The sequence below is a fragment of the Merops nubicus genome, unplaced genomic scaffold (assembly GCF_000691845.1).
Source record: "Merops nubicus isolate BGI_N331 unplaced genomic scaffold, ASM69184v1 scaffold788, whole genome shotgun sequence".
In the NCBI taxonomy this organism is placed as follows: Eukaryota; Metazoa; Chordata; class Aves; order Coraciiformes; family Meropidae; genus Merops; species Merops nubicus.
In genome coordinates this window covers 25972-39774 of record NW_008624931.1, presented here as the reverse complement: position 1 = coordinate 39774, position 13803 = coordinate 25972, and the positions used below count along the sequence as shown (strand labels likewise).

The window sequence follows — 13803 nt, the reverse complement described above, 5'->3', positions numbered from 1 at the left end:
CTTTTTCTTTTTTGTTTGTTCAATTGTAATATGTGCTTATTTAACCATATTTGTTAAGGATATGCACTTAAAAACTCTTTTCTTTAGTACTCTGTCCCACATTCTGCTCAGATAATTGATTCTTTCTGCGTGACATCATGTTGCTTTTCCTGCTCATATATCAGCTGTTATTTTTTCTTTCTTTCTTCTCCCCCTCCCTTATGTTTTTCCCCGTTTCCCTTCTCTTCTTTTATTTTTCTTTTGTCTTCAGCCTGTTCTGCAAACTTGGAGTTCTTGTCAGGCATAGGATTTCACTGTTTGGTAAGGAGACCCTTGACAAATACTAGCATGGCCATCACTTGGTTTTCTTTGCCATTTTTGCATTGTGTTACGTGCTGCTTTGCTGCATGCTGCATGGCTGCATGGCTGAAATGCATGGTCTTCACAGACCACTAATTGTTCAGGCTGGTAGATCACAGAATTTATTAGATGGAATAAAAAGCTTTTGTACTTATAATTTTTTTTGGGGTCGGTTGTTGTTGAGTTTTTCATGTGCCTTAACTAATATCTGGTTTTCATTCGCCTACCAAAGAATTTGTTATTGTATTCTAAATCCTTTGGGAAAAACAGAGCATCAGAACTGCACATTTGTATTGGAAAGTCATTAAGGAAAATTTCTAGTGGGCTGAAATGCTTAGTTATGCTCTGTGGAATTCTTGAATATTCCCAGATGTGCTTGACTCCAAATATGCATGTGTACTATCTTCTTGGTATTATGTGAATCTATCAGGAGCTCGGTGTTTGTCTTTATGCCATGTGAAAATCACTTAATTGAAGTCAATTTGAAGTTTGTATCAAGTGTATGAAAATATATGTATTGTGTGGCACAATCATTTACTCTGCAATTTTTTCCTACGCCATGATGATAGGATAGTACGTCCTATGCACATGTAGTTTCTGTGCTGGATGCACTGCAAACTTCCAGGAACACACCTAATTGGCTAATTATCTAGCAAATGAGTATTTGATTAAGATAACATGCATCTAACTTAATTCCTACATATTTTATTCAATTTGAAGGGAAGGAACTCACTTGCTGCAGCAGTATGGTGTTTAAAAAGCTTACAGACCATTATGAAAGCCATTAAACTGAGAAGAAAGATTGGAAGTTATTTTGGGATATTGCTTTTAAATATGTTTTGGGATGAGCTGAGTGGATTTGCCTGTAAAGCCAAAAGATCATAGGAGGAATGGAGTTATTTCTGCAGCTGTGTGGCATTGTTGCAGCTTTTTCTGAAGGGTGGAATATGTCACAAAATTACACATAAGCTCTGGTTTATACTGTAGGTTGTTTCTGCAAACAATGAAGTAGCTCAGGTATACTATTAAAATTTTGCAAAATGCTGTATAGTTTTGCTATATAAGTATTTTATATTATTGTGTATTGGAATGGTACTTCTGAAGATACAGCTGCATGTATGAAAGTCATTAGTAAAAGTCATACAGCTTAAGCTGTATAGAGAAGTCTTGATAAAATGGGAAATTAAACACAAAGTATTCTAGAGTGAAACAATCACGTGATATCTAGGAGTGTCACTGAAATGATGGAATTATAATTCAGGATGGAATTATTATTTCTTTATACTGTGAAAGTAGATTTGACCCCAGTACTTTACTGTTTGAGAGCTGTAGCTGTACATCACTAAGGCTCTGCTGATTTACTTTCATTATTTTTAGTGGGCTGAATTTGAAAGTTTGTAGTGAATAATTTTGGTGAATTGAGCACTTGCTTTTATATTTTCTCAACTGAAAAAAACGAATTTATATGACTAATATTGTTTAAAACTCCAGTGGGGCATTGTTTCTATGGAAGTTTGTAAATAATTAAAAAAAAAAAAAAAAATCTTTGTATCGGTAATACAGACGCATGTAATTGGAAACAAAAATTAGCTGGGTAAGACATCAAATAAGGAAGGCCTGGTTTTGCTCACTCATTTTTTGGAACTTGGAGAAAGTAATCAGAGGAATTCCTAAAACGAAACAGAAGGCTTTCTCTGCCTAATGACATCCTGAATTTATAAGTGTCCTTCCAGTGTGGCCTTCTGGAACCAATATCCATAGCACTTTTGTAGTACAGCAACCATTTGTCCCTCCTGATATAATAGTGCAACTTTTTAAAATATATATGACTGCACCTTAGGTTATTAAAGAAGCTCAGTCGTGCATGGGATCCACTGCATTTGGAATACAGGCTGAATGGTTATCCACCCAGCAACCCGATATTTGTATTAGCTTCTGGGGTACTTTTAGCTTTAAAACCTCTTGAACATATGTGGTTTGGTATTTGCACATGTCAAGAAGCCTTAATTGTTTTGAGTTTTGTGAAGAGTTCCTTTAAGGAACAGCTCTTGTTTCATTTTTTATTCTATAAAATTGTACTTACTTCCTGCTCCTCTTTCATAATGTAATGGAATTTTATATACTGCGCGTTCATTTCTGTGTCAGAGTGTTCTGTATCTAGTTTTCAGGGTTCTGAAAACAAATAACATTTTTAATCAATAGAAAAAGAATATTTTTAATTTAATGAAGATGTGTGTATATATATATATATATGGTGAAATATTTGCAATAGTAACAAAATTAGTTTCATTAGGAAACCTGTCATTTTAGGTTTCACAACTTAGTTTAAAAAAGTTACAGATTTCTGATATTGACTTCTGACCTCAGGTTTGAGGCAAACCTATTCTTGCCATGTTAAATTTAAAAGGATGTTTAAAAAAGTTCAAACTGGGGCATTTTGAGTAAAATAAAATATTTTTGGTGCGTTTTTGTTTTAGAAACATGGTGAAAACAACTAAATTAATGACATTGGACAAAAGCAAGACACAGAATTTCCACTGAATCTGAAGTTGCCTTTCATTGCAGTTTGCATTTTCTAAGATTCTGTAACAAATGCTGCCTGAAGGAGACATTTCAGATATTCTATGATAATTCTGAAAGTCTCGTCTTAGTGTTGCATGGATAAAATTGTCCAAACCCTAGTATGCCAGTCAGATTAGATAGACAGGAACTGCATTTATCATGGTCACTGAACTGTGGTCTAATATCCCAGTCTGTGGAACTAACCACACTACAGTATCTCCTTCCAGGATATGCCTAAAGCTTGTCTGGTGTTCAGAGTAGCTAGATGAATTTCTGAGCCTTCCACCTGGTTGCAGCACATGAAGTACCTGATTCTTGATAAATATATAGCTCTTGAAATGTGTCTACATGTTATAAACAGATTACCGATGTAACTTCTCAGGGAACTCAAGTGAGCATCTCTGTACTGCACACCAGCATAACAAATATTAAGATACTATTTCATGACAGCCTGATCCAGTCTTAGTCTGGGGTGCGTTGAGTACTTTACTCCATCCTTGCTGGCATTAGCAGAGTCCTGTACTCTCATAAGCACTGGCATTCAAAACACCAGAGCAGTAAAATAGTAAGAGGAAAAAAAATAGGAACTGAAAAAATTTAATCTTTTGAGGTAGATTTTTTTGGTAGGATTTTTTTAGGCCACCTCAGTTTTCTCATTTGCTCACTATATTTTGTTATATATATTTTTCTATATGTTGCTCACTGTCATTACCACCAGTGCCAGTGCAAACAGGCTGCTTGTCTAGGGGCAGCCATGGAAACTGTGGTTCAAGTTTGTTTAATCTACTGTGGATGAACACCACAACAATAGTTCCTAATTTGATAGCGAAAACAACATTCACAGTGCTGAAATAAACCTCCCACTCCCTTGCAAATTATCTTTTTTAATCTCTAGTTTACTGAAACAGTTACTAATTTTAGTTGTATGCTTGCTGATGTTTTCAAGAGAAATAACCAGCAGTGAGACAGTACACTGTCTACAGACAACTATTTTCAGAAAAAAAATATATTTTAAAAATTCAATTTGTTTCTTTTTCTTTTTTTTTTTTTTTAAATTAAGAAACTTCAAAGTTTCCTAATTAAGAGAAGGAAGAAATTTAAAATCAATAAGTAAACTGTGAGCCAAATTAGTGTAGCTTAAATCTGTTCTGGATTTAAAAAGTGAATTTAGAGGTGACTTGTACATGGCAACATCTTGGGATGTACATAAGCATATAAGGTGTGTTGTGTGCAAGTCCTCTCTTTGCATATGTAACTGTGAAAAAAAGATAATTAGTTATTGGAGATGCATATTATGTCAGAGACTTTTAGTTATGTGGGCCACACCTTATCCTGCTATAAATGGCTGCTGCCTGTTGGTAACACCAGGGAACTAATCTTTTTGATGACATTTTATATAAATGTTCTCTTCCTGCGATAGCAGCTTGTGAAAGTTAACAGCTTTTATGTTACTGAGACGGGGAAAATAAATGTTCAGAATCTATTCAGATTCAACTTAAATCGATCAAAGCAAAATTTATAGAACTTAAATGAAAATCAGACAGTACACTGCAGCTCTAATTAACCCCACATTGAAGTGCTTCCATCTTGACTGCCTCAGCTGTTTGATGAGATGCTTTACTGCCTCTAGTTTACTGCATTTGTGAAAACAAGGCTGAGACAACAAACTGCATGTTTTTTAACATGAATGATAAAATTATGCAGAAGTTCAATTGCTCTTCTGCTATGTCATTTACTCTTTCATTAAAATCAAAGATACAGTTAGGAGAGCTTAGGTATGCTATATAGCATGCTCAGCTTAATTGGTTGATAATTTTCTTCCCTGTTTAGGAAATGATGCAACATCAATAGTCAACTGTCTTCATATACTGGGCCAGACCTTGGATGCGAGGTAATATAGAATGTATTTTCTGAAGTACAAAGAAAATAATTTAAAATAATGTGAAGTCAGATTTGGGCTACCTGTGTAAAGCTACAGAATTTCAAATCTCAAGAAGTTACAGTACTGAAAAGAATTCCCTTTGCAAAGTAGGTTAATTACTAGGATTAGGTAAGACAATGTCTATAGGTTGCACTTTTCTATGATATTCGGGAGCTGCTGGCTGTTAATTCATCTCATTTTAATCATGTGACTGTCCCAAAAGCACAATAACATCAGAAATATTTTATTCTTTTGCTTACACTGTTTAATCCAAAAATTCAGAAGTGCAGTAAATCTGTCTCACAGAGTGTCTTCATTGCAAAGTTAATTCAGGTTATAATTTGAACAACAACAACAAAAAAACCCTTTATGTCAAATTAAGTGATAGTTTTAAGTTAAATTGAATCTCTTGAGCCATTGTGAGGTTTATAGATGAGACAGTCTTGAAGTATTTGAGGGTAATGTGTTGCTTTTCATTAACTATATTGTGTGTTGATAGTTGACTTCTAGGTCTTTGCAACTGTGAAATAAAACGTGATAGTTTAAAATGCCTCCACGGAAATTAAAGATAACTTTTTTTCACTTTGCATTTACTCTCAAAGAATTGACTGGATTACAGGCAGATCGCTCTTTTTCTCAGTATCTTCACAGTGGCTTAAATTAAAAAGTTTTACTTTCTGTTTACTGTGGAGAGCGGTCATGATCATGGTCATTAATATGGGTCAGCTGTTGCATGGTAATCCTTTTGGTTGCAATATCTTTGCTTTTTTGTCCTAAATTGTCCCTACTCTATGCAATAATACACATGGAATACAGGCACAGGTGGAGGTCACCAATTACAGCTCTTGGTAGAGATGTAAAGATAGTTCCAGATGGGGGTGAATAGGTTCATGGAAATTATGTGAAATTTTGAATATATTGCCATTGAACCTGTGTGTATTGACTCAAATGAACACACAAACAAATCAACTGGAGTGTTATTCAAATTACAAAACAATTTCACCTGGATTTATTTCATGCATGCCTATGTGGATACTCTCCTTGAACAAAGGATCTATGTAATTGCGCTAGTTAAAACAAATAAGGTAATAATCCTCCTGGGTTATATGATTACATAACTGATTATGGTGTTATGCATTATGTAATCTATGCATTTAAATAGATTTGGTAGGTTTTACTTATTGCTTTTTGATGCCCTTATTCTGGAGGTAGAAATACGACTGTCATGGTTGGGAAAACTTTCTGAGCTCTAGCTTGAGATAGCTCTTCTCTTCCTAGAGTCATAAATTGCAGATGTACTCCTTTGTTAGGCTTGTTTTTCCCCTCTGAAGGTAAATATATCAATTTATAAATTTTAGAGGACTTTATTTCCTCAATAGTACACCGGATAGAATATCCTTGTGTTCTGCAGGATGCCTATGGAATGTTCTTTCAGTCAGTTGTTCTGCTATGAGAAGATTTGACAATATCAAAATATGAAAGATTTTTCTTCAGATCTTTATCTGCTATTTCATATAAGCCAAGACCAGGATTTATTCCATGCTTGTCTAATAGAATATTCTTTTTCATTCACTTTGCATGCTATATACAGGACTGTGATGAAAACTGGTCTGGAATCTGTTAAGATGGCATTGAGAGCATTTTTGGACAATGCTGCTGAGGATCTGGAGAAAACAATGGAAAACCTTAAGCAAGGCCAGTTTACACACAGCAGAAACCAGCCAAAGGGAGTTACACAAATCATTAATTACACTACAGTTGCTCTCCTGCCAGTGCTATCTTCATTATTTGAGCATATTGGACAACACCAGTTTGGCGAAGATTTGATATGTATGTATTATTTAGAAGTGCCACGCCACTATAATATCTGTAGTGACACCTAGTAAGCTTTGCTAGATTCTCAGTTCTGTTAGGGAAGGACAAAGGACAAATCCTATCCCATTTTAACAAAGTTGTTACTGATGTAATCAAACATTTGCCGTAATTGATCTAGAACTGCAGGTTTTACTGGACTTTATGTAAATATTAAAGTAAATGTGGCTGTGATCAGACAGCCAGAAGATGCAATCTTCCTTATAACTTTACCATAGATTTACTGTGACTTTTTTGTGTGAAAAGTCACTAAAGGAGACAATTCTGCTCTGTATATAGCTAATTTAGTTATGGAAACAACTGAGAGAAGGACCTGGAGGAGAAGAATATTAAATTATATTTCTTCTCTTTTTAAACTCTGGAAAAAGTGTTATTTACAATAGTATTAAGAGACATGTTTTGGAAAATTTTCATTTGTATTGATAAATTTGAATGTGATGAGGTGTAAACATCCACTTTTCTCATTAAATTACTTCTGTAAAATTCAGAAGACTGTGACAGTATCCAGAAAAAGTAATCTGTGGTGTTCACGTAGATCAATTGTTCATCATAAATCACTTCTTTTCAGACATCAACATGTTCATGCCTTGTATAAATTTTGATCTCTGGTATTTTATGTTTTGGAACTTCATACTTAGTCTTTGATACTTTCTCACTTAAGATGTATTCTTAATTAGCTATTCTACATATGCCACATTGGTGTCAAATGCCCAATTTAGAATTCATAAACTGGGAATAATTAGTTTCAATAGTGCCTGCTTATTTTCTCTAGACCATAATTGAAAAGGCTATTTTTCCTTAGGCACATTTTCATTTTACAACTTGTTAAGAATAAGATTATCTTCTTTGTACTACTCTGATGACAATCATCTTGAGCTGGTGCTTATACTTGAGAGTATTACTACAGGTAAAAACTACTCCATGGTGTGGTCATGTACAAAGATGGGTCAGTGTTCCTGAGATTACTTTTGTTACCTAAAATTATTCAACTCCAAGAAGATCTGAACAGTATAGTAAAAAGCTGGGATATGTGGCTTTGGTGCGTTATCTTGTAGGCTTTCCCAGCTCATTAAGTCTTGTTCTATTTTACTTCCAACGTTTTGTTGCGTATTTGGGAAATGTATTAGCATTGTGGGAGAGACTAGAAAAAACACATATGAAAAGGTTGGTGGTGTTGTCCTTCTTGATGATACACTGCTCTTACACTGTTTCTGCAGATTACACTGTAAAAGCATTTTTTTCAGATAGTTATTAAGATAATTCTCACACTTTTATTACTGGAAAATTTGATAATTTCTTCAGTGAACTATTCATAAGATCTAAAAGATTTATTTTTCATTATTTGTGAGTCTGAAGTGTAAATTAAGTACATGTTATTAACTGATACTTGTGTCTAACTTTTAAAAAATATGAACTGTAATTAAAAGAATTAAATACCTGTTTAACCGGGATTGGCGTTCTTTTGTAATGTATTTTGTAGCGTGGTATTAGATTTGTAAATCACTTTTTTCCCCTAATGTTGTGTTTTGGTTTTTTTTTTTTTTTTTTTCAGGATTTTATTTGATTTGCCATGAAACTTTAAGGCTACATGCAAAATATAAAAGACTCAGATACTCATTTTTTATAGTTCTTAAATTAGTAGTTTCTCAGATTATGCAATTAGATGTTATCCATAAAGTGTTGGTATGCCATTAATTTCAGAAAATTGATGCACTAGTAAAATATGTTTGTTGTCTTAGCTGCTAACTTGTTATTGAAGTAAATGGAAGTTTTGAGTAGAAGCTATGGCACTCAGCGGGCAGAAGACTTTTTTGTATTTAGAGAGTGATTTCTGTGGATTACTTCTGATAGTTTAACCTTATTCATCCAGTCGTTGTCAAAAGAAATGTATTTTAATTATACACAAACGTATTGCAAAGAAAAATCTCTTCATACCTATAATTTTCTTCTCTTCAGTGGAAGATGTTCAGGTCTCCTGCTACAGAATATTGGCCAGTTTATATGCTCTGGGAACCAGCAAGAGTATCTATGTAGAGCGGTAAGAAGGAAGAATGTTCCTCTGTTTTTAATATTTGTGTTTATATTTACATTTATGAATCTGCAGTCCAGAAATTAGTATAGGAAGAGATTTTTTTATGGAAAGACATTTTAAGAGGAAAAAAAGGTGCTTAGATGTTAAGTGGACTGCAACTTCATTTATTATAATACACTTAAAATATTGCATTGTAAGTTTGTCAAAATATATTTCTCCATTAGAACAAAAATTACAAATAAAATTATCTGACTTTACAACAAATATAACTTGATTTGAGGTTCAACTGGGAAACTGTAGAAATATGTCATTCAACTCAACTCCCTTATTTATTGGTTAATTATGATGCATATGTCTTTCTCATTACCCTAAATTTAATTTAATTTATTTGTCACTCATACAACACTACTTCTTTTCTAGCTCAATTACCCAGGGAAATGAGACTTTATGGTTGCTTTTTTTTTGTGCACCTGTGTATCTGCTAACCTTCCTCAAAGTTACATTTGGTCTATATAAACCGTATTTGGCTGAAAAATAGAGCTATCTAGATAATTCAGTTTTGAAAACTGAGTAGTTGCCCTGTAGTGACTAGCACTATTCTGAGGGAAGGCTAAACAGAACTTATACATTTCAAATATCGACAGCAGTAATCTAGGAAATCCATGTATCTGTACACCGCCCAGAAAATCAACCATTGCATAAGTCCAGACTAGGTCCATGATATACCCTTGCTTACTTGGTGGCAATATCACAGGAAACGTGAAGGTGGGTAACAATGTATATAAGTAACAAAATAGACATCTGTGGAAAACCAGGTCTCATTCATTTCATAAGGGGTATAAAATTAATTTGGTTTGGTATTTTGCAAATAAGTGATGTGAGGCTTGTGGTTAAGAGAAAATATGTCAGTGTAAGTGACAATTTTTTCTGTGGTTCTCTACAGCTTTTATTGCATGTGAAGAGCATGCAGCATGCTCTTTGTAAGTGGCTGTGATGGTTGTATGTTTTGCTCATGAAGACAATGAAAAGAAGGAAGGTGAAGCAAACAGGATAAATAATAATGGGAATGAAGTTTGATTTAATAATATCAAGTTTAATGAGTTAGATCTAGAAAAAGTCTAAGTTCCTAAAATGAGATAAACTGTGGACGGAAGATGAATCTTGTTAAATTACAAGATCAGTTTGGAAGCTTTTTTTTTTTTTTAAGTGGAACTTAATGGGTCTCCTTGATTTCTGTCATCTGGGTGGCTCAACTTCAGTAGTTAGGGATCTCTCATGTATCTAAAGTCTACCTTGATCAGCTGAATTGGAAATCAGAAACAATATTTTTAAATGTCCCCTGAAGAACCCAAGTGAAGTTGACAGGGCATCATTTCTTCCTAGAGATGGGCTTTTTACAGTTTTGACACACTGAAAGAATTTTGATTATCAAATAAATGTTGGCATACATTTTAAGAGATTAGAGCAAGTTTTCAAGGTTTTGTGCAAAACTTTCAGAGTTATTGATCAGTAGAAGCAATTTTCCACTCTCTGAAGAACTTGACTTTCATGCTAGACCAAGGTCTGGTTATTACAGTTTCTCAGGAAAAGAAACATATCACTCAGATACAGTGATAGTTGTATTTGGTCTCTGTCAATTCAGGAGCTTTTTCTTAATAGTAGAGATTATAAAGTCAGTAAAGCTGGGAGGAAAGCAATAGAACAGAAGGCATTGTTATGATGACACTGGGCTTTCCCCTGCATGTTCCTCATTTGTGCACAGCTAAGTAGGCCACCTTTGACATTTATTTCTTAACATTTCATTCATATATTAGCAGAGGGTTGCTGGACTTCAATTTCTTTTACCTGTTCTTGTGTTGGTGATACTAATAATGTAGTAGCTTATCTCTTTGAGATGAGCTCATCTTGCAATAAAAATAAGTCTGGCATACAACTATGCCAAGGTGCAGTCAGTCATCAGAGATGTGTGTACTTAATGATGTTTGTTAATTCACAGGCAACGATCAGCACTAGGAGAATGTTTGGCCGCCTTCTCAGGTGCCTTTCCAGTGGCTTTTTTGGAAACTCATTTGAACAAACATAATATCTACTCAATTTACAATACCAAGAATGCAAGAGACAGAGCAGGTATTTTCAGAAACTCATATGATGGTTATGAAAACAGTTTCACTGTAATTGCTGCTTGCCTTAATACATGTATTTTGGCATACAATTTGTTGTGCAAGAATTTTCTTGTAATCTCTTGGTTGTATTTCTTTCCCAAATCAGTGGGCTAAGTCTGGTAAAAAACCATTATTTTACATTTCTAAAGATGCCAATGTTTTAATTTAGAGATACTATTCTCAAAATACCACTTTGGAATCTATTTATTTAATTACTTTACACATTTTAAATATCTCAGATATTATATTTTTGATGATAAAATTGTATATTTCACTCAATAATTTTAGTTCTTCTAATATTATAGAACAAAGTGCATCTGATTTTTCTGAATTCATTCTATAATAGTTACATTATTGAAGCTTCCATATAGTTTTATAATAGAGTGTTTTATTATAGAAGCTTATATATAAACAATTTATTGCTCAATGGTATGATATTAGCTGATTTTTCTTGTGTTTGTTGTTTTTTTTCCCTTTGATCAGAAGTGCATAAATGTAAATAGAAAACAGAAGTTGTATACAATAAAAATTTAATTATTTTCCATTTATGACTTAGTTGTGTTGTTTTGTTTGTTTGGTTTTTCTTTTTTTTTTTTCTAATAGTTCTCAATTTGCCTGCCAGTGTAGAAGAGGTTTGTCCAAATATTCCTTCTTTGGTGAAGCTAATGGAAGAAATTGTGGAACTGGCAGAGTCTGGTATTCGTTACACACAGATGCCTCATATCATGGAAGTGGTGCTGCCAATGCTGTGTAGTTACATGTCACACTGGTGGGAGCATGGGCCAGAAAACAATCCTGACAAGGCTGAGATGTGTTGCACAGCCTTGACATCAGAGCACATGAACACTCTGTTGGGTAACATATTGAAAATCATCTATAACAACCTTGGTATTGATGAAGGAGCCTGGATGAAGAGATTAGCAGGTAAAATATATGAAAAAAATAAACAGACGAGCGTGTGTGTATATTCAGAATGTGTGTGTGTACACATATCTACACTCTTGGTTACTCTGTATTGACCCTGTTAAAACAGGAGTAGAACATCACTCATATTTTTGTGCTTCTAAATAACACAGACCTTGATGAGCCAGAAATATTAAGTATAAAGAGCATTGTAAGCAGTATGTTTTAATCTCTTAGTAGGTAATATAGGATGTATAGTAGACTATTTCTTTTCCCTCATAATATCCACATATACATTTTGCAGTATGTAGAATTAAAGGACTATAGTTATTTAGCCCAAATTCATTATATAACGGGTTGCCTTTTGCAGAGACAAAATTGTTTGCTACTCTGTATGAGTGCTGAATCCTCAAAGTATTGTTTTGAAGCTATATGTCTAACATCTACTACAATGAAATGTGGAAAAGCATATGTCATTTGAGTAACTCTTACATTAACTTAATTGTGATAACTCCTTAAACTTTATTTTATAAAATTTGTTTCTCAGTGTTGCAATCTATAAGGAATAGTCACTTAGGTGTTGTGAATTCAGTTTTTCAATTAGACTTTCTTATTACTTTTAAGTCCTTATTGTGGTAATAATTTCATTTATGGTAGCAGTCTGGATACCTAGCATTCTGAGGGTTAGTAATGTAAAGCACTCTAAGGATAAGTGGTAACTGCATAAAAGTCTGTATAATCTAATGGATATGTTACAAATCATTTTTCAGTAATGGGAACAGGTGAAGTGCTAATTTACATATTCACTTTTATGAGTAGATTTGCAAAAAGCTTGTGCTAACAAATCTCAGATGGCTGGTTGATTAATGGTTGAATCAATCTCATTTTTATCTACAAACAAGCCTTTCAAGTGTCCTAATGTGTATAAGAAATACAGGCTATTTCAGTAGGTTTGCAAATAACTAGAGCATGCTTTCCAGTTCTACTTCACTCAAGCTAAAATGCAAGTTTCAAAGGGGAAGCCTTTGAGAAAACTTGTATGTGCATTATGTAGCTATATGTTTCCTCCCATATATACCATTAAACAGCTTCTATATTACTTAACAAAACAAGGCAGACAAATACCAGTATGCTGACAGGATGCCAGTAATGAGGCGTTTCAGGTTTTATGATCTTGCAGGGTTAGTCTGTGAAGCTGTAGTTTCTGCCCTCCTAGTGACAAAGTGCGACTGTGTGAAATCCTGACCACATTTAATTCTTGGCAAAACTTCTGCTGATTTCAATGGGGACAGGATTTTACTCAGTAGCCTAGAAATAAGACCCAAGAAAGAGGGGAAAGGTAAAAATTTTTATCTATATTTTGTGGCCAGGTATATAATACTCATTGCCTTAAATAGTGTTTTCCCAGCCCATCATAAGCAAAGCGAAGCCACAGCTCTTAAAGACACATTTCCTGCCACTGATGGATAAGCTAAAGAAAAAAGCAGCAGTGGTTGTATCGGATGAAGAACATCTAAGAGCAGAAGGCAGAGGTGACATGTCGGAGGCTGAACTGCTCATCCTAGATGAGTTCACCACTTTGGCACGGGACCTCTATGCCTTCTACCCTTTGTTGATTAGATTTGTGGACTATAACAGGTATGTGGAGAGGAATAGGTCGATGAATTCTGTAAAATTTTCCTGTTTATTGATACCATTTCTTATCCCTTGATATGTCTAGCACTGAAGTAATTAATTTTATTCAGCCTGCCAATCTTGAAGTTGCTCAGGCTGATGCTTTATGACTTTTCAGAGGAGCTGGGGTCTTTCTCATGAGAAAACTGCAAAAAAAGGTGCAATCCAAATCTCTTGGATTAGACCTAGGATTAAAGTAAAAGGATTTTAAGGGTTTTAAAATAGGACATCAAAAAGCTGCTGCTATCAGAAAGGATTAAGAGCTTGCATGCTTCATTTTGTAGGCTTGTATCCTTGTAAACTGTTGTAAACTGATTTCAAAGCATAAAGCTAGTGGG

At 34.2% G+C, this 13803-nt stretch overlaps 1 protein-coding gene across 1 annotated transcript in view; it reads left to right on the top strand.

Moving 5' to 3' along the window:
- Positions 1-13803, top strand: part of RYR2 (ryanodine receptor 2 (cardiac)) — a gene marked incomplete at both ends in the record, with an annotated part of 182510 nt that overhangs the window by 149152 nt on the left and 19555 nt on the right. Inside the window, 7 exons of the mRNA XM_008945486.1 lie at positions 251-300; positions 4732-4792; positions 6414-6652; positions 8651-8732; positions 10723-10853; positions 11492-11812; positions 13189-13429. Coding sequence (XP_008943734.1) covers positions 251-300; positions 4732-4792; positions 6414-6652; positions 8651-8732; positions 10723-10853; positions 11492-11812; positions 13189-13429 — 1125 coding nt within the window. The remainder of the gene's footprint in view (positions 1-250; positions 301-4731; positions 4793-6413; positions 6653-8650; positions 8733-10722; positions 10854-11491; positions 11813-13188; positions 13430-13803) is intronic.